Consider the following 25,874-nt stretch of genomic DNA (forward strand, 5'->3'; position numbering starts at 1 on the left):
ATAAATTGAATTGGTTGTGAAAGCAGACTTAAAATCCCCAGCTCAAGTAAGATACAAAGCTTAAGCCATAAAGCAAACATGTATTATGCAATCTTTGCCATTCAGCCATGCCAGCAGACCTTAAGCCTGATTTACTGTATGACACCCAAGCCATCACAGTACTGAGTGTTGATGCATAACTACTAATCATATTGAATGATACGGTTCTTGGAGAGACTCAGAATAGTTTCCTAGAAATAAATTGAGACCTCATTTATAGTATTTTTGTTTGGGCTCGAATCAATATTTGAACTTGTCTTWGTATAAACCGAAATTTTTACCTTCCAAGAAGTATTCAAATCATACGCTATAAATAATAAGAAGTATAATTTGAAAAAATTTTGAAGATTTATTTTTTAAATAAGATCAGTCATGTCAGCTAGAATTAACAGACCATTTTCTATTACTTTTAATTCATGACTTCTAAATATATTGCTTCTGAAGATATGAGATTCATGTCTACACTGCTTTCATATTATAGATTTTAAACAACCATTTTTATCTGTTCGTATTTGAAATGATAGTGTGATTTATAACAGAGGTTATAAGATTGTTCATGAAGTTCTTTCTTATGCATCCAGCTGTTTTCTAACTCTTCTCTCTCCTCTTTACCTCCCCCAATTTCAGAACCAAATTCTTGGGGAGTGAGAGAATAGAAATATGGAACGTTTTTTGGTGAAGGGAAGGTAGGATAGTAGAACATAGTGGGGATTACAGTGACTGGGGGCCACTGGCAGTACAGGAAGATGTAGCTAATGTTTGAGAATGGATGAAGAGAGATGGAAAAATGCTGAAAAAATCTTCACCAAAAATCTTCACCCAGAGGTGACTTACAGGATAAGAAAAAAGAATAGAGTAGTTCTTTTTCTTTTTTCTTGAATTAAATATATTGAAAAAACAAAAGTCTGACAAAAGTTTTGTTCAAACTTTTAAATTATTGTATTTATGCCTATATTTAATATTGAGATATTTCTAGTAATATTTCAAAAATGAACAAAAATTAATGTATTCTTAACATATTATCATGCTTAAATATAAATAAAATTCTGATCAGTAGTATCATGGAGAATGGCTAAGAATATATCTTTTGAAAAAAACCCACAAATGCTTTTTTATACACCTTCCATTCAGACTGTAAAAAAAGTTCTCAGAAAACTATGGAGCACAGTCCTTTGGTAAATCAGCTATATTCTGTATGCTTTTGTAATGAGCTTTTGAGAGCCATGTTATCACATATGTACCTTGGAATATTGTGAGGGGAAAATGACTGTTCTTAACAACATGCAGTTACATAATTTATATTTTCATTTAAATGGCATTTTCTCAGTTTTGAGGTCAGATGCTTTACGTTTTTCATGTGATAAGTCAATATCTTCTGAAGGAACACATAGAATAAGCAAGAGCTGATTTAAATTCAAATTAGTTTAATATAACATTTCAGTTTCATCTCCTAAATCAGAATGAACTCTGTTCATTTTTGTGGAATTGATTTCTTGTCCTGCTAACTAACTTAAATGCATAACGGGCTTTTGACTTTAAGACTTACAGTCCAAGCTGAATGTCCAATGCACTTGGAGGACTTTCCTATGGATGCTCATTCGTGCCCGCTGAAATTTGGCAGCTGTAAGTACCGAACCAGAAGTATAGACTTTGGTTAGTGAATATCTAACATTGGTCAGCATCACTTTGTTTCACAAAATTGATATAAGAGAAATTTGAAACACAAGAGAGTACTTTTTTAAAGTTGTAACCAAACATATTGAAATATTTTCTCTATTCATTGTTGTGTCTTTTAATGTATTTTAGAGCTTTCTTGACTCCATTTATCAACAAATACTATGAACCTAATTCAGCACTGCACTGATCTATTTTCATTCCGGTATACCAAATCATACTGATGAATGCAGATCTGTGTGCGAAATGTACATATTGTATTAATGCACACCAGATTAAAGACTTTGAAGAATGCCTTAACATTTGTTTTCATTTATTGAAATATTTATTTTCTCTTTATTATTAATGATATTTGGTTTTTATATTCTTAAACAATGAAGGCAACAACAGATGGCTTCTTGTGATAAAAATGTTCACTAGTTAGCCCAACTTCGTGTTAAAAAGTGGACTTTGATCTCACTAGTATTATTTTTCTATTTTCTACAGTTTCATTTACCTACATTGCATTCTTTCTTCTTGATGAAGAAAGCTTTTCTTCTTTTCTTTTTTTCTGTGGCTGCAGCCTAGATTCTTTATCAGCCCCAGAAAAGGACATGGGTTTTTGAGGAAGGTGGTTAATACCCTTGAGTTCTAGCCGATTCTATATTAATTGCAGCCGTTGCAGGTTGCAAAATAGATGCTATGCTGTCACTAATGTCATCATTCACCAGACTCATCATTTATCAGAGCATTGTGCACACTCTGTCCACAACTCTAATAGGTCCCTTTTCCCTGGTATTGAGGGGGGCGATTTAGGGAGGAAGGACCTTAAACCAAGTCTGTGCTTCTGACGATGCTTCGGGAGATCTTAGCTATAGAGATAAAAGGTCATTAGAATTAATAACATTTTGGTCATGAAGCCTTCTTTTGCTCTAAGTATTATATTCTATGCTTAAATAAGTAATACCAGAGATGTTAGTGAAATCAACTACTGACTAACAATACTTTTATGCATGCACATAGTGTAAAGTATGTTTGATTTATGAGGGGAACTAGTACTCTGAATTCAAAAAAGAAAACTTAGGAAACCAAATTTAGCCTCAAAATAACGGTTTAAAAATCACATAATAATGAAACCAGTAATCAGGCCAAAGGGCTACTTTATATTATGCCTTCATTTGCATTCATAAATTTGAAAGCCTTCTTACTAGGTATTTTGGACTTTGTGTGATTTTTCTTTTTCTTCTTTTTTTTCTTTCTTTTTTTTTTTTTACTAATTTGTTCTACGTCCGATTATGTTTGTTCTGTTTATAAAGCATCCTTCCATGTCAAACTGTGAGCAATGTCATTATAGGAAAGCTATCTTTTTCTCCTGTAGTCAACTATGCTCCACCCTATTTATTACTTATCCACAGGGCTCATATTCTTGGTCCCTTTGAAGAGCCGTCTCATTCTTTCTTATTTCCTTACTGAGAACTCATTTCTAGATTACTATGCTTTTATTCTGGGATAGAAATTAAATGATGAATAGCGTTAAAAATAAGCTGGAATACTGAAAGTTTTTAGTTTAGCTGAGGCAAGTCCACGAGTAGTATACATTTGTCACAGCTCTTCACATGCTGCTAATTTTACATTGCTAGGAAGACATCAGCCTTCAAGAATGTTTCCGTTTTCTCGTTACACACAAGAGAAGAGCCAAATTGAATGTACTGGAGAAGTTGTAGCTTAATAGATTGCCTTTCTTCATCCCCACTGAAAAAATCTAACAAAAATGGGGGAGTTGGGGTCAGATCAGCAACTGGCAAGACTGCTTATTTGCATCAGAGCAAAGACCTTCTTATTGGAGCCTGGAGATCTAGAAGGGAAGTATTAACAGTCTCTACTAGAGTGTGTGATAATGTTAACTATCCTCTTAGATTTTGTCAGTCGTGCAGGTTATAGCCAGTTGCATGAAGAAGCTTCCTTCCGGGCTTCCAGAGATTTCTCAAGTGAAAATGYCTGCAGCCCAGCAGAAATGTTTCATTTCTTTTTTTTTCTTTTTTTTTTTTTACTTCACTACAGTCATGGGATAGGACTTAAAATGTACCTCTCGTAATCAGTGAGAATGAATACACGATTTCTTCCATCAGTGGCCTAACCTCTTCTTTTCGTACTTTTCGTACTCCGTTTTATTAGTAGAGTGTTAGCCTGGAAAAAGGTGCAGAACATACACATAATCTCGGTGTGTCCCGCAAAGAGATTCCATGATAATGAGTGAAATTTAAGAGGGAATAAATGCTAAGGCAYAGAGCTCCTACAGTTTTTTAGGAGCATTGTTACAGAACATGCCATCCCATTTTAGGTATGAATTCCAGCTAATAAGAAAATGTTTGTGATACATTCTGAAAAGGGGAGAGTGAGGACAACTGAAGGTTAGAACAAAACATGAATGAATTTCCAAAAATTCAGTATGTCCCCCATCTTACAAATTATTCTTTTCGTTGTCTTTTTAATCTGGCTTAACATAGGTTTTGGAATACATACAATATGTACTCTGATAAGTCTTTTAACATCTGTTGCATTTAATTTAGTAGGAACAAATTGTGGTTAATAAGATCACAGATCAGTGCCCTGTTCCCATGCTACAATAGGCATTCAGCCTACAATAAAGTTATTTCAAATGGCCAAATCATTTTTTACCATATCATTTTAGGGTTTTCTGGGGAAGATAATTAAGTAACTCTCCTAATTATATAAGTTTTGATGTTGCAAATAATGGAAGCTGTTTAGTCTAAATTGCTGACAAAATTTTTTATCTTACTTYCCACAGATGCATACACAACTTCAGAAGTGACATACATTTGGACTTACAATGCTTCAGATTCAGTGCAAGTGGCACCAGATGGTTCAAGATTGAATCAGTATGATCTTTTAGGCCAAACAATTGGAAAAGAGACAGTTAAATCAAGTACAGGTTAGTAAAAAATGTTTAAAGAAAAAGGCAATTGCTTGGCTGTAATAAACACTAGGAATTGCTGTTGGTGTTGGAAGGCTGCATGAAATGAAATTATTACAACATGTGAGATATGAGGCATGATTTATTGATGTGTACGTACAAGTAACATACATGGGCACTTTACTGATTCTTTCAAATTCATAAGTAACAAGTGATAGTAGAGGGGAACTAGTCCCCAGTCACTGTTTTGATATGCTGTCCTGAGCCTAATCTTGAATACAGATAAAATACTTTATTTGTAATCCAAGCCTTGGATAGTTCTTTTAATTTAGCACAGCAAACAGCACTTTTTTGTCTACTAAATAGTAAAATATGCTAGTTTCAGTGTTTTTTTTCCTTTCTTCTTGTTTTTGCTATTAAACATTCAATTAGTCTACCTGGTTTAATAGACTATTTAATAGACAAAACCTTCCTGTATGTGCAGGGATGTGGTGGCCCGCCTACTTGCCTTCTGACTGTAGAATAAGGCCTTAACATGCTTTTATGTGAACATAAAGGGGTGGTATATACAGGAGCCTACAAGACTGAAATTCTTGTCATGGTTTACAGTATTTCCTGATAATAAGAAATCATTCCTACAAGATACTGTGCAGATTGAGTATTGATCTTTCCTGGAGTTCAGTGGGAATAACATGTAGTTGTGTTCAGTGTTAAAAACTAGCTTGTATTCTGGAGGATGCTTGCTAACGTAAAATACGGTTTGTGCAAATTAACCACAGTGCATTTTGTTCACATAAACATACCAAACTTTCTTCTGCCAAAGAAATGGAATTTATTAGGATGATAACCTTTTTTCATTGTTTTTTACTTGTTGCACATTAGGTGAATATACAGTAATGACAGCTCATTTTCACTTGAAGAGAAAAATTGGTTATTTTGTCATTCAGACTTACCTTCCCTGCATCATGACTGTCATTCTCTCTCAAGTGTCATTTTGGCTGAACAGAGAGTCTGTACCTGCAAGGACAGTCTTTGGTGAGTATTCTCAGTGACATTTGCTTTGTTTGCAATACCTGAAACTTTTAGGAAGCATTTCTGAAACCTGCTTGGCAAAGGCCTTTTTTGTTCAGATTTGTTTGTTTGTAGAATGTAATGCTATTTCTAGTCCAGACAGCTTTCATCTGCAGCTTACAGATTTACAGAGAATCCCAAAGTTTTTGAAGATTAGCATATAGGAGAACTGCCTATATATTCTTTATTCTTTTAACAGGAAAAAGTTTTCATAGGATTTAAAAATATGAAAATATTTTTCTATTTAAAAAGTGAATTTAGATTATTTTCTGAAATGTTGCATTGACATTGATAAAAATATTTTGGTACTTAAGCGCATTTCTGGATACAAATTAAAGACCTAAATTATTCAGTTGTTTTAAACTTTGCAAGCTGCAGTTCATGAAAACAGACCCTAATCTGAGAGTCAGGGCCAGTCTTTCTTACTAATTCATATTGGAGTGCACTGTAAGGCAGTGAACAGCTTCAACAGTGCAGATAAATAGTGGTTTCCTTACATTAAGATATTGTTCTCTTCTTTATCAAAGCAAAGTAACAAATGTCTTTCTTCATTGTGTAACTTACAGTTCTTTTAGTCTGTTTGCTTTTAAAGAAAAAGAGACTAGCGCTACGAAAAGAAAGTAATGTCTGCATGAAATCAGTCACCAAAAATGCTACATAAAATCATATGATTAGTTCTCTGTAAACATCATGCACTCTTCAAATAACAAGGCAAGCTCAAATACATATTAAGTATGATGCACAACAAAGCACTCACAATCTTTCCTGTTAGAGAAAGTGCCACACAACGTATCATAAAAAGTGCAGATTCAGATATGAGCCTTATTGAAGTCAGTTGGAATGAGTCAATGGTTTTAGTGGAACCATAATTCTACCATGTTTTCTTGAGCAGTCACAGGCAGATACAGGGTTTTTTTGTTTCTTCAAAGTCCTATGTCAATTTTGACATTTCTACTTACCACAGTATATTTTTTGTGCATCTTTCCTTCCCCTTCCTGTTTGCCAGCCTTGCAAATACCCTATCAAATCCTTCTATACTGCTGTGTTTACCCTTTTCTGTATCCCTACTTATACATTTAGAATACTGTATCTGTTTTTTCTAAAAATATAATCTCTCATCTTCTCTTCCTAAAATGGGCTCTCTGTTCTGATATCATCATCAGCAAGGCACAGATTATTCTCCTGGAATGTTATGTCCCTTCCTGCATACCTCTTTTTCATAGTTCATTTTTTATTTAATTTATGTTGTTGGGAAATAATTAATGTCTGCATAACAGCCTGTTKCTTTACTCTTCCCAGGCTTTAGTGTAATATGAATAATGAATAGTTGTGATATGTGATTGTCTTGCCTGTTTCATGATGTCTTGGGCAAATTGAGGGGGTGGCTGCAAGAACAGAGCCACATGGTCCTTTAACATAATCTAAAATTTATTTACTAAGTGGAATGGGTATAGCAGGTAGATAGAAATTTCTATTCTAATATTTCTATTCTAGCACGTAGACAGACATGCGTGCGCACACAAATACCCCTCACACTCACACCAATCAAGGCCTCATCCCCTCCAGGACAGCTTATGCCATCACCATGAACCCAGGGGAATAGGGCAGTGACTTTGGCATTGGTATGTCTGGGTTCTGGCTGGCAGCCTGGTCGCTGCATGCAGTGATTGTACCTCAGGGCTTAGCCTTCTGCTCAGGGTCGCATGTCTCCTGAGAAGATATTTTCTTAACTATTTGCTACACCCTTGATTAAACCAAAGCATAAGCCACCACCAGTGGTCTCTCAAATCATGTAACCTCAGGCCAATCTTCTTGACTTTCTCTTTACCACAGGCAATTAACAGTTGTCACTGAGGTTCTTGTTGCTGTCTGGTTTCCTGGCTAACTGTGCTACAAAAATGTGAAGTTAGCAACAATTTCATAACAAAGTTCATCTACTGATTTTTATTTTTCACAACTCATACTGAATTAATCTCCCCAGTTAGAGTTAGGCAGATGTTGTCAAAATCTCATTTGTTCGGGTGGTACTTTCAGGTAGGTTCCACCCAGTGCCACAGGAAGCTCATACTACAGGTACTTAATTATTTTTTTGGTTTTATGTGGATGCCAGTAATCACTTGCTAGATATCCATTTTATTTGTATTACATAATAAAGATAGCAATTTTAAAAATTACAAGGTAGTGGTTTTGATAAAAAGTTTTTCAGAATCTGTGAAAAACATATTTCAAGTAACTTCTTGAAAGCTACCGAGTTCTGGAAAGGATTAACTGCCCCAGTACTGTTCTTTTCAAAGAAAAATAACTTCAAGTTATTCAAAGCACCATTTAGTATTTCATACTTGAGAGAAATTGTTTTTCTTTCTCTTTTCTGTCCTCACAAAATGTACTTTCAAGTTGTAGGTTAACATTAAGGACTTGGTATAATGAAGCTTCTTTTATAGTTGAGCTCTTTAATCCCTTTCATTTATGGCATCTATTTAATATTGTTGATCTAAGCTATCCCAAATGAATTAGAGTCTAATGTTATATTGCTTCTACTTTGCTTAAATTATTGGAAGAGTAAAGTTTTACCAACGTTAATTAAATAAGTCTTGAATATGTTTTCCCTAACAGATAAATTTGAAAGGTACTTGATTGCATTCTTAGTGAAAGAAAGTAAGTCTGGTTCATAATACCTTTGTTTAGTGCAAGATTGCAATCTATTTCATTTAGTAATGTGTTTACTGTTATGCATTTAGTGTCAGCAGTATTAGAAAAACTGATCTTGTACAGCTTATTAAATTCTCGCTTCATTTTTAACAGATCATAACAGTTAGAAGCATATATATTTGAACAGCAGTACTAGAAGTAGGTGACAGAAAAAGTAGAAATTAGTTTTCTTAGTAATTCACAATGCTATAATAACCTGTGTCTTTTAATGCACCCAGGATAGGAATGAGTGTGTTAACAGGTATGTAGCTAGATGTGTATTCCTTGATCTCTGCAGTAGGCAAGAACAAAAATAATCACAGAATTACAGAATCGAATCAGTAAGGTTGGAAGGGACCTCTGGAGATCATCTAGTCCAACYYCCCTGCTCAGGAGGGTCACCTAGAGCATGCTAGACAGGATTGCGTCCAGGGGATTTTGAGTATCTCCAGAGAAGGAGACTCTRCAACCTCTCTGGACAACCTTTTCCAGTGCTCTGTCACTCTCACAGTGACGAAATTCTTCCTCATATTCAGGCGGAACTTCCTGTGGTTCAGTTTGTGCCTGTTGCCTCTTGTCCTGTCACAYGGGACAACTGAAAAGAGTTTGTCCCCGTCCCCTTGACACCCTCCCTTCAGGTGCTTATAGACATTGATAAGATCCCCCCTCAGTCTTCTCTTCCCCAGGCTGAAGAGGCCCAGCTCTCGCAGCCGTTCCTCACAGGGCAGATGCTCCAGCCCTCTGATCATCTTCGTAGCCCTACTCTGGACTCTCTCCAGTAGCTCCATGTCTCTCTTGTACTGGGGAGCCCAGAGCTGGACACAGTAGTTGAGATGAGGCCTCCCCAGGGCTGAGTAGAGGGGCAGGATCGCCTCCCTCGACCTGCTGGCAACACTCTTCCCAGTGCACCCCAGGAGACCATTGGCCTTCCTGGCTGCAAGGGCACATTGCTGGCTCATACTCAACTTGTTGTCCAAAAATAATAATGTCTGTTACTTTTTAGTACATTGTCCAAGATAAAGAATTTTAAGTTCATATTGCCTCGTCCTTTTGTCAGAACTCTGTTGTCTCTGTTCATTTTACATTTGTGCTGTTTTCCTTTCCTTATGTTTTCTTCTTCATTTATCTTTTCTGAAGCTGTATTAATTGTGATTTGAAGCAAACAAAAAATTCAAACCTGAAACAAATTCACTTCTTCTGTTGTGCAAATATAGAAATGGCATCCTAAGACAAACCTAAGTCTCATCTATAGATATTTTTGCACGGAAAATTGAATGAGGTATACCCTTCCTTATGAACAGTTCTGTTTATACAAAGTATTTTTTTTTTTTTGCAGTTTTGTTGAAAAAATCCCAACCATCTTTATTCTCCTTTCGCAGAATGCAGGTTGTCTTCTGTGTTTTGGAAACATCACAGCATTTACCACTTTCAGTCTTTATTTTCTGAATGGGGAATTTCTGTTCACTGCAGACATAATACTGTTTAACTACTGGTGCACTGTGGGCTTGCATACCTGGCAGCCTACAGCAGTTGGTTAGAGACTCGGGAGTTGTTTGCAGACAAACTAATATATCTTCCCCGCTCGGTGGTATGCCAAGATACTAGCTCATGTTCCAAAAGAGCATAATCATATAAGTGTTGTACTGGATCTAGGGTAAATACCATATGTACCCATATGCGGTTTTAACTGACTGACTGTACATTTCCTGGAAAGATATAATGTTATGGTCCCTGGCCTTCCATGCTATTTCAGAAGGCTTCTGGCCTTTTGTGTTGTCCCATTAGCAGGAAGGGAAGACAGAGAACTTCAGCTATTTTCTAAAATCTCTCTGTGTCATTTAGACTTATCTGCCTGTGTCTAAGCAGAGTCAACATATACTGCTTTTTTATTCTATTCTGAAGCAATACGTATTTACTAGGTAAACAGAAAAAAAACCCCCATATGATGTGTAGCCAAATGTTATGGCATAATATTTAAAATTACACTATCCCGAGTTGTGTTTATGTTTAAACCTCTAGCCATTTACTCCTGAGGTGCTAAGATTAGGTAGTAATCTGTATTTCTGTAAAAGGGACAACAGTCCTTTCTTTCTACTGTGTTATGTTATGAATCTGTTTAGTTTTTGAACTGGGTTGAGTATCTTCTTAATTTAAAAATATGGCATTTGTCAGTTCTTTAGTGATATGTTCTTCAACCGTTGCATGCATCTTTTCAAAGTGTTGTGGTAAATAGATAAAATTGTGGGAAGAGTAACATGACAGAAACAGTAACATTATAAGAATTGGAACATACTTTAAGGACTTTTTACCAACTATTTGCAAAGCTGAAGTACATATTTTGTTACAAAATTGACCTTTAGTAGTTTGTTATTGAGGCCTATTGCTGTCATTTTCAAAGGAGATGTCCACATTCTAAGACAGAAGGTCAGGATATGATTTAGTTGACTAAAATCTGTTCAAATTAGAAAAAAATAATTGACATACAAGAGGTAAAATTAGAATCCAGAAGAACTTGTCCCTATTAAGGAACTTCTGCATACATAATGGGCATAAACCTAGCTGCCATGTCAGATTTCAGTTTTAAAACTTAGTATACACTTAGGTACATATTCTTAGTTTTTAGTCCTTAGTTTTTGAGTGCCCCATACTGTTAAGCGACAGACATTATTTGGCTGAAGATGGCTGTCTCTTTTAAGCATATCTTGAATGGCACCCATCTGATTTGGAATCCAGAGTATGATAGAGCTGGTATTTTTTACATTTGTAAGTTTAATGCCAGTGAAAGGTGTTGGATTAATGGCCCTGGAGAGGGAGATCTTCTCTCTAGTGAACAGATGCAGTTTCAAAGTCAGCAGCATGAAAAATAAATCCTAGGCAATCAACTCCAGTTGTTGCCTGGAATGAATAAACCTGTAGTGGTAGAGAATATTTAGCATTTAGATGCAAGTATTGCTTAGAACAGCAGTTGTAGTAATATGGAGACATATTTACAGGCAAGTAGAAAATACTTTATATTTTCAGAGAAGGGAAATGTCAAAAGAAAGTGACTTTTTTTTAATTCATTGGTAATATGTATGGTAGTGGTTGCACTCCTCTGTCAAATCTAAAACAAACAAAATGGAGGGGTAAGGCATTGTAATACTAAATTGAAATGGATTTCTGTAACACATCCAATCCCCTTCTCTATGCAGAAAAGAAAAGGGAGTTCGGACATTTATCCTGRATGGGCCCAATTCAGTTGGTATAGGGGAACAGGGAGGAACAGTATGGCTGGAATTGCATCCTGTCATGAGAAACATATGTAATACACTGGCAGGTAGAGGCTGTAAGGTCACATTTGTCTTCCCTCACATCCTTTTTTTTCCTCCTCCATGCCAAATGCAGTGATTCACTGTGTTCAAATTAAAGTCAGACTGATGACTGCTGGTAGTGTCTTACAAGATCATATTTATCCTTCTAGCATCTATACATTGCTATGTTTGCTCTATGTTGAGCTATAGTTGTAGTAGTTCACCTGTATATAAACAGTAGCCTTTTTTAAAGAAATTACAGAGAGACATCATGCAGTCTTTACATAGCCTGTTATATCGTTTAGGCTTTTCAGATTAATGCATGATTTTGGGGCAGAAGACTGTTTTCTTCTAATATTTTGACTGCCTCAGTTTGCAGGACAACATTCCACTTGCCATTTTTTAATAGAAATTTGAGTTCACTAGTGTTAAGAAATATATAATGCCGTTGGGAATCAGGCTCTAAACAAATTTCAGATCTGGTCAACTTACGGGTTTTGTGGAGTTTTAAGTTAATCTTTGTGAAATAAATGGATTTTGTTTTACAAGTTGAACTTATTCCTCTATGTGAATAATTTTTTAGTCTTCTGAGGTTCAACAGTTACAAAGAGGCAGGTTGTTTCCATTCAGTACTTTTTATCACAGGATATTTGCTCATACTGATTTTTTTTTAAGAAAACTGTTACGTGCAAGGTCACCTGTGTTGACTTAAGAATAGCAAGTATAAAAATACTAAAGATGCCTAAACTGACAAGTGTCATAGCCTGAATCTCCTGTCCCATTTTCTTTCGCTTCGTTCAGGTTAAGTGAATTCTGTTGCTAACCATCACTGAATATATAGAATGAYGGAATAAATTGGTAACTGTCTGGCAATCTACTGATTGATTAGCATTTGGGAAACAAAGTGGCTTGCTGTACTTTTTAGAGAAATTGACAGCTGTCAATGTCAGTTGGTGACATATAAGATATATGTCTTATATAAGATATGTAAGAGATATAAGATATAAATTCATGATGTTTTAATAGAGACTAGAAAAGGTCAGCAGTTAAGTAAGGTTTCTGACTATGGCATTGGGACTTAAAAATTAGTTTATTCTAAAAGTTAGGACTTAAACAGAACAGTATCTTAGAAACTGTGTATATTTGCATAGGAATAAGGTCACCTTACCTTTGAGAAATAATCGCCTTACTGATGCATTTGAATAATTAAAATGACTTATCTGTAGCTTGGGACCTGTGCTAAAATTTGCATGTGAAAATTTTAAATGAAAGATAGGTGCGCCTTTTTCCTGGAGATGCTAAAAATAATTAAGCCATACATTGTGTGTTAGGAGTGAATAAATTCTTTACAAAATACATAGTCTACATATTTTCTTACAATACAGTCTGCTTCCTTTTCATTTTATGGGCTAATAGATCATAATTGCCACAGCTGATTCCGGAGTAAATGCAACAACTTTGATGCATGGAGGCTAAAAAACTAGTAATGGGTGAATTATGTTAGCTTAGGTGTCTGGATACTCTATGCAATTAGCAGGATGTTTCTGTACCTTGTTTTCCCTGCTGCACAAGCCTTTGGAAGCGTTTCAAGGAAGAGCAGGGCTGAGACTGAGTCTACTTAGCTTTGCTCTGTCATCCTTTCTAGCACCCTCAGACAGGGAGATTTTTTACAGATTGAGAAAAAATGGAAATTGCAAAGCCAGAAAAGGACGGAGTGGACCTAACTGCTAGTTTCTTCCCTTTCAAACAGTGGTTAAAAATACTTGCCTTGTAGAAGAAAAAAAAGAAAAGAAAATGAGCTTGGTCTACCCTGCAGAAGCTAGGTCACAGATTACTAACAGTGGACGATCTAGCTTGGAGATAGTGACTCCTTCCTCTCGAGAATTGTTACAACAATCTTATGAATTTGTAGTTGTTGAAGCTGAGATGTGCTGTTAGTAACATTTCTGCTGTCAAAGCTCCTTTGCTGTCATAATGGTGTGTGGGTTTGTTGATCTGTGCTAAGTATATCACTTTGCTTTGCTTTTCATTCTGGAGAGATTTTTAATAGAGCACCACAAAGGAAATGGTTTATTTTGTCTAAATGTGATTTACCCTGAGGTGGAGAAGACTGTTTTACCTAAGGTATGATGATTGTGTGTATGGTTGTGTGGTTCTGCTTGCTAAAAATGATGCAGAAAAATAATCTTCTCTTCCTTTCCTCTCATGTATTTTTTTTTTAATTTTGGAGAATAATTTATGGCCTCCTACTGAGTCTTCATTAAGAACAAAAGTATTATAAAGTGTTTTAAATACCTACTACAGTACAAGAAGAGTCTTCTTAGATCATCAAATCTTACTTTCTGGCACATCGTATGTAGTCATAATAATCTGGCCATTTCGAATCACTGCACTGTTCTAGAGAAAAATCTGTGTTACCTGAATGAAAAGTAAACCTGGAAATACAATAAACTGTTTCACTGGGTTGTTAGTGGAAAAGCTACTGGCAAAACCCACCATTATTCTAATAAAAAAGGACAACTTGTGTGATACTCTCAGTGAAGATGGGTGCCAGACCTGTAGCCATTGCAGTGAAGCCAGCCACAAAAGATGTATGCTAGGCAATTGTATCCAAGTTTTCTTAAGTGAAATGTCTATATGTCAGGATACTGCAAGAAGAAAGACATTATAAGAGATATTAGCATATTACTTGTTATTACTGTAGTGCTGCGAAGTATTGTGATTTCATTAAGGAATTGATAATAATTTTGTCTCTTGCTTGTTTTGATAGCCCCCTCCCCCCAAAAAAACCCAAAACCATCCATCTCCTGTAAATGAAATCTTCAGTTGGTTAAAAAGGGGAGGTTTAAACACTAAAATAGAATCAAAATACTCCAAAGGAAAATCTAGCTGAAATCCTTAACATGGTGCTAGCAGTTTGTCACCAAGCTAGATAAGCTTTTCTATTGTGTTTTACAAAAATACCAGAATAATTTTTGTTCTGTATTTTCTGAACATTCACTATCCAAGTAAAATTACTGATATTTTTTTTTCTTCTTCCCCTTACAGGAGTAACAACCGTGTTGACAATGACAACACTGAGCATCAGCGCTCGAAATTCACTTCCCAAAGTAGCATATGCAACAGCTATGGATTGGTTTATTGCTGTTTGTTATGCATTTGTATTCTCTGCATTAATTGAATTTGCAACTGTAAATTACTTCACAAAACGAGGATGGGCCTGGGATGGAAAAAGTGTAGTAAATGATAAGGTAAGTCCTAAGGAAATAACCCCTTTATTATAACAAAACAGCTGTACTAGGTTGTTTTATAAAGTTGGCTTTTACGGAAAAATACGTGTTACATTAAATCAAAATTAAAGACAGTGGCTAGTAAGAGAAAAAAAAAAAGGTGATTAGAGGAGGCCTGAGAATACCATATAGAAATTTTGCAAGGAAATACCTTTCTGTTAATTGTTATTAGTATTACCTTGAAACTTGAACCACATTGAAATGTAAATGATTTATATCTTTTGAAAAGTCCCTCATCAGAAATAGCTGCCCAAACCCTAAAGTCAGATTGTTCATCGATCCTTTTGTTTGAAGTGAGTAGAGTTGGAGTATAGGTAATACGAAAAAAATTTCTGGGAGATTTGTAAATAAATATATATTTGTATCATTTAGATTTCAACGTTATCAAGTTTTTATTTTTTTATTGTCTATATTATCTAGTATATGAGAGCAAGCGATATAATAATTTGTAAACTATGTTTTCTGGAATTTCATAAAATGTTGTGGAACTTGCATATGGGTTCATGAGCTAGCTGCCAGAAAGCTGTGAAAAATTTGAACTCCTACAAACTCTTGACTATTTTTCAAAAAGAGGCTCTTTTATTTTCTAGCAGTAGTTAATTTATTCTTTTCCATTGCATTATCATCTAATAAGAAGCTTAGTCTTGTGATGAGAGATTTGTGATAAAGTTTCTCAAAAAAGTGGAAAATGTTCCTAGTAGTTAGCAAGAAAGCCTAGCAGAGTGGCAAGATTATTATGTTTTACCTTGTGACCATGCTGTGTTGCAAGGTCCTAAACGTCTCGCTATTTGAGTTACAAATGTAAAATGAATTTCTTTAAGTGACTGGCCCTTGTTGCTGCTTTGCCTGAATTTCTCTCAAGTAAAATCATAAATACATTCTTGCAGCAATAAATAAAATAATAAAAATCTCAGCTCTGCATTTATTGCTTTTATTTATTTAATTTTATATATTTATTGTTAGCTCTGACCATGATATACTTTACATGCCTTTCTCTCAGATATGACCATTTCTCAATAAGCCTCAGTGTAGAGATCTCAGTAGTTGAGCCTGAGACAAGTTTGCCTGTGTTGTCCCAAGAACTTTTCTGCTTGGTTTTGTGTTCTAGCATTTTCTGAATCCTCTATTTTGATAGGAAGAGATTTAAGAGAGTGTAACTTTATTTTCCAGAAACAGCAAGGATATTGCTATAATCCATGTTAAATGTGACTAATATCCTTGCTTTTAGAGATGCTTTAAAACTAAGCTACAAGGTGTTCTTCAAGTTTCATGTGTACTCCCATAAAACATCAGTGTGCTATTAAGCACCAATGTAKTCTCATTTTACAGAGAATGAGATAATAATAAAGCATAGCAATGAAGGGTGTTATTCTGGGACATGTATGTGGCAAGTCAGAGATCTGAAACTGATTTCACCAACAAGGTTAATTGTGATCTTTTGTATTGGTTGAAGATTAGTCTGAAATTTTCCTTTTGTAACTTGGAACAAATTTCAAGAACTGTTACTGAAGGAGCATTCACAAAATCAAACTATGGATAGCCCCACTACTGGTAACCTAGTAAACAAGAATAAATTATGCTGTTACTCTTACAGCAGCCTGCTTTGTGTAGTCACTTTTGAAAGAGTAGCTTACGTCCTTTTACTTCTGTCATACTGAGCTATACCTTTAAATGATTATTTAGCCTTCGACAGTTTAAGGCCACCTGAGAAATTTGAGTTGACTTTGAAAAAAACACTTTGTCATGCCTCAAAAGAATCTGAATTGACCAAACATTTTATTACTATTATTATTATCATTGTCATTGTCATCGTCAACAACAACAACAAAGTCTATCTGTGAAGAGTGGAACAAGAGCTTAATTGCTATGTGAAGGATATGAAGTTAAAACTCAGAATTGTCATGCTATAAAAATAATTTCCGGAGAGATCCTGAATCTAGAGCAATAATTGCAGTAACAGATAGTGGATTTTATTTAAGAAGTATCCATATGCCAATTTTTTGTATGTTTGGACTCTGAATTTATACAGCATTAAACCTGAAAAATCTTTAGATATTAGTGGGCAAAACTCCTGTTGAAGGCAACAGAAAGTTTTGTCTTGTTGAAAATTTCAAGATTTAGCCCATATATTTTCTGTCTGGAGCAAAAACATACCTTCCCTGTACTTCCCAAGTACATGTTTTTTGTATTGGGAACTGTCTGACTTGTTTGACTTGTTTCTTGACCTCAGCAGATGTAAATCACTTCTGTTTATCTAATTATTCAGAAAATTTAGCTAGGTCATATTGGCTGACTGCTTTATTATTATTTAATCCACTTGATTTGGAAAGAGAGTACAGAAAGATAGAATGTATATTAATTTTTCTGATAGCCAAGAATCAGAAAACAACTGGATGCACATATTCCATTTAGAAACTATTAATAATGGCATTCAAAAGATTTGAAATTCCTGACAGAATTTCTTACTTTTTTGATGAACAAAATGAACTGGTGATACTCCTAGGTTTGTGTCAAGCTTTATAACTCATCATTTTAATAACACAGAATAAATGATAAAGGTGACTTCCTGTCTTGAGTGACTTACTATATTATGTAATTTTATGTTATCCCATTAGAATTCCCACTAGAATGAGAATTCTAGTAATGGAAAAGGAATTCTGATGACAAAGAAAACTCAAATTTGTGTGTTTCCCCCCMAAAATAAGATACAATATTATTTGCTGCCTGAATAATAACGGTAGATATGAAGCAAAGTTTATTTAACCAGTGGTTTCTCAGCACTTTCAGTGCATAAGGCACAATACATAAAAAGGCAAAATGTTCAGATAATGGTAAAGGAAAATGAGAGAAAATGAGTACCTTATTTATACTCCTCTGTGGCTTCCAGAAGGGCATGAACTATTCAGAGCTTCAAGATCCATCCACTCACTCTAGAAATAGATCTTGAATCGTTTACTACAAGATTATCAGCATATCAGGAGGCTTTTCTGACTGGCACATTGCCACTGCATTGTAATAATGTAGAAAACCCTTATGAACATCTGATCATCCTTTAGCTGTTCCTTTAAATTAACCTAACAGTGTTGTTGCATGATCTTAGAAGTGGCAGCAGTTTAACAGCTAGATAGTGTTCCTTCCTGGGGGAAGTTACTCTACAGCAAAATTCAAGTGTCCCAGTATGAGCAACATATGAATTGTATATCTTCTGAAATTCTGAAATTCCTTTTTTTTTGATAATGAAATAGATGATATAGTCCTTGGGAATCTACACTTGGAAACAAGCGCATTTGTTAGGGGATCTAGTTCTATCCTTGAAGAGCTAGCACATTGCCCTTCTCTTTAGTATTAGACCTTCTCTACTGTTCTTGAACCATTCTTAATGTCTATTGAAAATATTAGCAGATATTCTGAAAACCTGTAAAATACACATGGTTAACTAAAATAAGACATTATTCAAGTATTTAAAAATTGTTTTAGGAACAAAATTATTTTTTTCGTTTTAGGATTTGTATATCATTGAAATGTCTAATTCTCTGTTTTCTTCAGACTTCTCTAATAAATAAAAGCTAAACCTTTAACATATTGATAGCTTGTCTTACTATGTTTAGTTCATCTTTATTATACAGCTCTCATTAATGAGATTATAGACACTTTTTAAAACTCAGGTGTCTGAAAGGGAGGAATTACAAATTAACTAGGATGTTCCTCTCTGGATTTGATTTGACAATCTTTTATTATTTTTGTCAGATGCATCTGTGCATGTGATATCAGGCTTATTCTTTGCCAAGTAAAGTGAAATATATTTGCCCAGTGACAGTCATCTGTGTTTGTGTTATATGGAAATTCCATCTAATTCTGTTAGCACAGCAGTTGCCTCACAGAAAAGCAGGTACAGGGATTAGGTACATTTCTGATCATCCCTCTTTCACACTCCAGTCATTAGTGAACAGTGCTGAAAGTCATTAATAAACAGTGCTGAATATCCACCCTTTTGTCTCTGTTCCCAGATTTTTTTCTTTTTTTTTCTTTTCTTTTTTTTTATTTTTTTGAAACTAACCCTGAAGAAGCCATTTGAGGCAGCACCTTTGACTATGAGGTTTTTAGCATTTTAGATGGCCCTGATAGATAGCAAATTGCAACTAGTTAGAACAAGTGTTAGAAAATGGGTAGATGCCTCCCAGTGGAAATAAAAAATAGTAATGCATCTGCATGGGAAGTGTCACAAGAATTCCCTCACTTGGGCCACTTCTATTAGATTAAAAAACAAATCAAAACAATACAACAGTTGGTGACTTAAATGAGTCAGAAGTTACCATTTCTTCATCTGTTTCATCTTGTAGAAGAGATGCATTGCTTCAGAAGACATTTGCTTGCCTGTTTCCAAATTATATATGGGCTGCCTTCCTTCCAGAGAAACTCCTTCCAGTCTGTCACACAGATTAATAGTAGTTTCTTTGTTTGGAATTGCTGCAGAACTCTGATTTGTAACAATTATAACATTTATAACATCAATCTCGTTGCAGAGCTAGTGTGTGTATCTATGTATCTGTCTGAAAACACACACAGAGCTGTGCATACCTGTGTCTGTCTATACCCACACCTGCTCCATTGGGCTGCAGATGGCTGAACCTACCCATTTGAAAACATACAGGATCCTGTAGAATCACAGAATTGTTGAGGTTGGAAGGGACCTCTYGAGACTSTCTAGTTCAGTCACCCATATTCCAAGCCAGGTCAGCTATAGCAGGTTGCTCAGGGCTATGTCCAGTCAGGTTTTGAATATTTCCAAGAATGGAGATTCTGCAACCTGTCTGGGCAACCTCACAGTAAAAAAGTTATTTTCTTATGTTTAAGTGGAGTATTCTGTATTTCAGTTTGTGCCCATTGCCTCTTTCAGTGGATACCAGTGAGGAGAGTCTTGTTCTGTCCCCTTTAGTGCCCCCATCAGGTATTTATACATGCTGATAAGATCCCACCCTGAAACTTCTCTTCTGCAGGCTGAACAGTCCCAGCTCTCTCAGCTTCCTCTCATATGTCAGATGCTCCAGTCCCTTAATCGTCTTCCTGACCCTTCACTGACTTGTTCCTGTATGTCCATGTCTCTGTTTTACTGGGGAGCCCAGAACTGGACCCAGCACTCCAGATGCAGCCTCACCAAGGCTGACTAGAGGGGAAGGATCACCTCTCCGACCCACTGGCAATGCCCTTCCTAACGCGGCCCAGGTTGCCGTTGTCCAGCTTTGCTGCGAAGGCGCACTGCTGCCTCGTTTGTTGTCTGCCAGCACCTTCTCTGCAAAGCTGCTTTCCAGTCTGTTAGCTCCCAGCCTGTACTGGTGCATGGAGTTATTCTTCCCCAGATGCAGGACATTCCCCTTCGTTGAACTTCTTGTAATTCCTGACAGCTCAGCCCAGCCCTGTCATGTTTAGGCTCTAATACCTATTTTCATCACCATTATGCATTTTTATTAAAGAATAATTTCTAGAAAAATAAACGGTTATTCTGGGACTAATTCCCAGCTCACTGCTGCAACTACCAGGCTGGAGTCATCCTCTCTCTTGATTACGATCTCTTTCCAATGACAGAAATTAAATCTCTTAGATCAGATGTCTTAGAAATATCTTCCATGTCTTAGAATTAAATACGTAAGATTTTATGTACAAAGTTTATAGCAGTTTTACATATAAAACTTATGAAAAAATACATTTAATATATGAAATACATAATCCTGCATTTTTTGGATTATGTACCAATTTCAATAAGTGGGTGGGAAGTCCTTCGCTTTCTCTTCTCCTGCAATATCTCCTTTTGTTCCCTCCAAGAACAGTTGCTACTTTTGAGGTTAGAGGGCAGTTTTGAGAGATCTAGTTTGAACCCTGTCAGGCTGAAGCAGTCATATAGATCGTGGGTCTTATACTTCCTTGTTGTTCTTGTTTAGGCCAGCTATGTGTATTTTTCAGATCTTTCTGAATCTGTCAGTACATCCGAGATGGTGGGTTTAAARCTACCAGACCCGTAGCTGGAAAGTGATGAGGCATACATGTGTGTCTGCTTATCTGCCTGTCTACGTTTCCCTTCGTGTTCATATTTCAGATTAACAGCTTAAAGCAAAAGTTTATCAGACTCAATGGTTTTGTTTATTTTGTGTGTAGTCAAAGGAACGTTAAACCAAAAAATTGAATGAGTTTTAAAAAATGTACTTGTTTGGTATTATTATTGTTTTAAATGCCAAAGAAAAAACTTTCTGTTTTTATTTAAACATTTCCCTTTACTATCTGAAAACTAAGTAATGATCACTAGGCTAACGTGCATGAAAAAAGTCAAACGAAAAAGATGGTAGTGTTTTCAAAATCAGGTGCTCCACTTCAGGAAATGAAGTAAGCCAGGGTGGAAGGGAACAAAGTAGGAATGGTAGTTAAACGTTTTAGCTAWATTATTTTGTCTCGGCCTAGAGGGATTGTGAGAAAGAGCAGTCCTCACTGGTTAAAAACTACTGCTCTCTTAGTCCACATCTTATACAAATAGCTGTGTTTTGGCAGCTAGCCAGCCAATCTACCTGCCTGCCTGCTCTGACTCCGGATTAGTATCTTTGTAGATGCGTAATGGAAACAGTAGTTAGAAAGGGCAGGAAAAAATAGTTTAGTCTTCTGCTTTCCCTATTTTTTGATATTGTGAGATCTTATGCCTTATTAGCACATATAAATTACTTAATGCATGTATAAGTTTCAAGGTGTATATATGCATACATATATGCATATATGTGTGTATATTTTTTGTATTTATTTATTTATAGACACACATTTCTCCACAATCACTTTAAAAATCTGGACTCTTACAGCGTTTCCGTTATTTATTGATGGTATATTGCATATGGCATAATAGCAATGCTAGATTTATGTGGGAAAGATGGCTTGATTTTCATTTTATTATAATGCCAGCCAGTCTTTTTATCCAATCCATCCATGCACAACTTCTAGCCTCTTAACAGAGAGTATATTAAAAATCTTGCAATTCTGTTATGAAGACCAAGATACAAAGCAGTTAAAGACTGACTCTTTTCCAGTTATCCTTGTAATCACAGTAACAGACCCTTCCTCACCTAACTTCTGTAGGACTTTTGATAGTGTAAAAGAGTCCACATTTTTAGAACATTATTATGTTACCCCTAGCTTCATTTTGGATAGCCTGAAAGTGCCTGTCTTTATATTTGAATTTAACACTATACAATTCCTGGTATTTATTTTAACATRCTAACTTTTTTTTCCTACATTTGAAATTATATGTTATTAAGTCTGATCTGGCAAATATACCATGCAATAAGTATTTAATTTCATGCTGTCTTCCAATAGAAAAAAGAAAAAGCATCTGTCATTAAGAAAAACAATGCCTATGCAGTTGCTGTTGCCAACTATGCTCCAAATATTACCAAGGACTCAGTACTACCAACCATCTCCAAGAGTGCTACAACTGCAGAACCCAACAAGGCAAAACCAGAAGCGAAGCCACAAGAAGCAAAGAAGACATTCAACAGTGTTAGCAAAATTGACAGAATGTCTAGAATAGTGTTTCCAGTCTTATTTGGTACTTTTAACTTAGTGTATTGGGCTACATATTTAAACAGGGAACCTGTCTTACTTGGCTTTGCCCCATCAACCTAAAATCTGAATTGCACTGAGGACTTAAAGCATCATTCTAATCAGATAGGTTGTTTGCTATGTACAGTACGACTAATAACTGCTAATCTGTGAACCATTATGTACAGTGTGTATATAGATGTCTTACCTGTGTATCTCCAAAGGAGGGACACAGTGTTAATTCATGGGATCTGTAAACAGATAGCACCCATGGCAAATATAGCCAGCTCTTTAAACGCTATACCCAGGGGAGTTCTGTTAAACTATGATTGAGATATACAGAATTATATCTTCTCCATTCAATGAGATGAAAATATGATCCTACATAATTATTTAGGAATAATATTTTTTTAATTTAAAGTTAAAATATTTTTCTATAAAGTAACTAATTCTACTTTAAGGAAAGAAACTATCATTTAAAAAAATAATTTTTTAAGAAAAGTGTAATTGTTTCATACAATAGCAGTACCCATGTACATAACAGAGTACGGAGGTTGTACAGTTCTATTGTTCACAACCATTCTGGATACTAGATAGGCTCAGGAAGTATTAGAGGCTACTGTATGGCAAAAGCCACTAGTTTCTTCTGTCCTATTTGAAGTTGTTAATAAACTATTCCAATTGGTTTTAGGGAAAAGCAAGTATTAATCAAATTTCTATTAACAGTCAACTTCCAATAGTGAAACTCTTTTATTCTTTTCACTGTTTGCTTTATTTAGTGTTGCTGAGCCAGGTTCTTTGGTTCAGCAAAGTTGGAATTTTCTGCTTTTTAATTTTTTCTTAATTAGATTATTGTCAGATTCATAAAGACACTCAGAAATTTTTCAGGGTTAAATACATCAGTAGTATAATACACTCTTTTTCCTTGCTTCATGTTATCCTAATACCTGCCATTAAAAGGCTTACCTATATTTGTCCGAGAAAGCATTGTTTTCAAAGGAAACAAGAATTCATAATTTCAGTTCAGGAAGTTGTCCATATAAATAAAATTTATTGCTGCTTTTGTAAATTGCAACTTTACATTTCGCTGGCATAACTTTACAATAACTTTGTATACTAGAAATGATTTTGCTAAGATTTGAATGTTATTTTTTTAATAAAAGTTAATGCATCATCAGTAGGTATCAAGTATTTCATATACATAAAAATAAAATTGGAACTGCCATTTGCAATTTTATATGAACATTTAATACTGATCAGTAAAATTATTTTTCATCTGAGCCTTTGCAAATATTCTTTATGCCCCTAAAGGCCTGGTAAATCATGACATAAATAATAATTGTGTACTGTGTCTAGATTTTAGTATACTTGGCCAATCAAAAATATTTTGATTCACTTATACATTAGCAGTTATTAGTTGACCTTTAAAAAAAACGATGCACCTTTATGATGATGTCTTCTAGTAGAGACATATGTAGTCGTATAGTGTCATTTATTGCAGTTTTGTACAGTACTTGAGTATAGTGCATAAAATAGGTATGTTCAGAGTTTAAAAAAGTTGTACAAATATTTCTAAAATAAAAGTATCTTAAGACATGGAAATGTGCTAAAAAGAAAAAGAAACATTGCTTTTATTTGTTATTTTATTTTCCTGTATTTTCTTTGCTTTTAATGTGATTCTATTTTGTACTTTGATGGTATAGATGCCAAGGTCACAAATGCATYTTATGAACAGAATTAATAGTTAAGGCAGACTTGACATCAGTAAAATAAAGATATTACATAACTTGCAAATGAAAGACATCTTGGCAAGGTGTGTATCCCTTGAAGTTCCTCTGATTAAACCATCACATTAAACCTTTCTCATCAACAGAATTTAAAAATGAGCACTTTACTCAGAACATTAAAATAAAAATATGATTATTTTCATATATATTTATATATAAATGTAGATCTTCCATGTAATATGGAGATGTGTGCAATAGTGTGATTAATTGCATAAGGTTGGAAGGCAAGCAATAAAAAGAGGTTTTTCATGGTATAATTATACATTTTAAAAATGTTTTGTTTGTAAATTATGAATGATCCCTTCAGTGTCACACAGTCCAGGTATGAATAAATATATAAATATGTACATATGTGCAAATAATTGTAAATATTAGAACTGTAGAAAAGTCCCTTCACTTTTAAATCTGTTTTTGGCAAAGGGCTCTGACTGTATAGTTTAGTGGTGGCCCATGCTTATCAGTTCTTGGACTTGAGTAGCTTGATTCTGTTTTCTGTAGCGTAGGTCTCCTCCCTGTAACCTAGTGGGAGTTCCTACCTTCTGTTACCTTCTGTTCACATCAGCAAGATTTAAGGACTCTGTGAACCTCACTGAACTGAGGTTTGAAAGGCAGAGGTTTGCATTTCACCCTTCGCTACATCCCAGATACTCTGAACACCTCCCAGTGTTTAAACAATATTGTGTATTACTCCATGCATGACACTGTATAGTCAGAACTCTCCCCACTGGGAATATGAGTGCGCTTAGGAGAGTTTTGGATTACCTAACAGGGAAGGATTTTGTATCCTTATGCAAAAATAGGGACCCGTCAGGAGGTTTCTAATAGTTCAAGTCTGTCTTCTTCTCCATCAAGTCCTGTTTTTGTCTGAAAGGTAACATCTCTGTCATCTACAGCTGCATGCAAATAGTGCATCTTCAGTTTGCGCAAGAAGCCTAATGCTGTCTCACACTAGTCAGCCTTGCTGCTAGTACTTCTGTTGGGTGCAATTATTTTTTTCATTCAGTGACCAATTTCTCAAGGCTCTCAARGCTTGTCTTATATTTAGCGTCAGTCAGGCAAAATAAACTGCTGTTTAGTACATGTTAAAGATGCATTCAACACACAATATAAAAAAATAGATATACCTTATAAATTCACTCAGTATAAATTAATATATTTTCAATATCCACATGCAGTTCTTGTGGGCCTCAGCAAGATTTTTTAATGCATTTGTAATAGAAGAGTTTCACCTTTACATTTAGTTCAGCTGGTCAGTATTGAAAGCAGACTCCTTCTGTGAGAGTAAGGCATCTTTATCGTTTTACTGCTGAAACATTTATAACAAGGAAATAACTACACATAAATCTGGCAAATTTGTAAGACAGAAGGATAACTAAACTGGAATGTATCAACATTTAGAGTGAACATAGCATTGTGCAAGGAATTCTGAACTGCCAAAGTTAAGCCTTCTTTCCATTTAGCAGGATATTATCCATGACTGGGATTTTAGAGCTGGTCTCATAAATGTGTGTGTTGAACACTTAAAAGTTTCTTAAGACTTTTTGATCTT

General features: G+C 35.2%; 1 protein-coding gene across 1 annotated transcript in view; it reads left to right on the forward strand.

Annotated features, from left to right (window-relative positions):
- Positions 1-22,637, forward strand: part of GABRA2 (gamma-aminobutyric acid type A receptor subunit alpha2) — a 68,785-nt gene extending 46,148 nt beyond the window's left edge. The window contains exons 6-10 of the mRNA XM_085322885.1: positions 1,580-1,662; positions 4,502-4,645; positions 5,510-5,662; positions 14,725-14,927; positions 22,314-22,637. Of these exons, the coding sequence (XP_085179011.1) occupies positions 1,580-1,662; positions 4,502-4,645; positions 5,510-5,662; positions 14,725-14,927; positions 22,314-22,622 (892 nt within the window). The 3' untranslated portion in view covers positions 22,623-22,637. The remainder of the gene's footprint in view (positions 1-1,579; positions 1,663-4,501; positions 4,646-5,509; positions 5,663-14,724; positions 14,928-22,313) is intronic.
- The last annotated feature ends 3,237 nt before the right edge of the window (positions 22,638-25,874 follow it).

This window comes from Rhea americana, unplaced genomic scaffold, assembly GCF_003343005.1.
Source record: "Rhea americana isolate MKP2758 unplaced genomic scaffold, rheAme1 scaffold_8, whole genome shotgun sequence".
Taxonomy (NCBI): Eukaryota; Metazoa; Chordata; class Aves; order Rheiformes; family Rheidae; genus Rhea; species Rhea americana.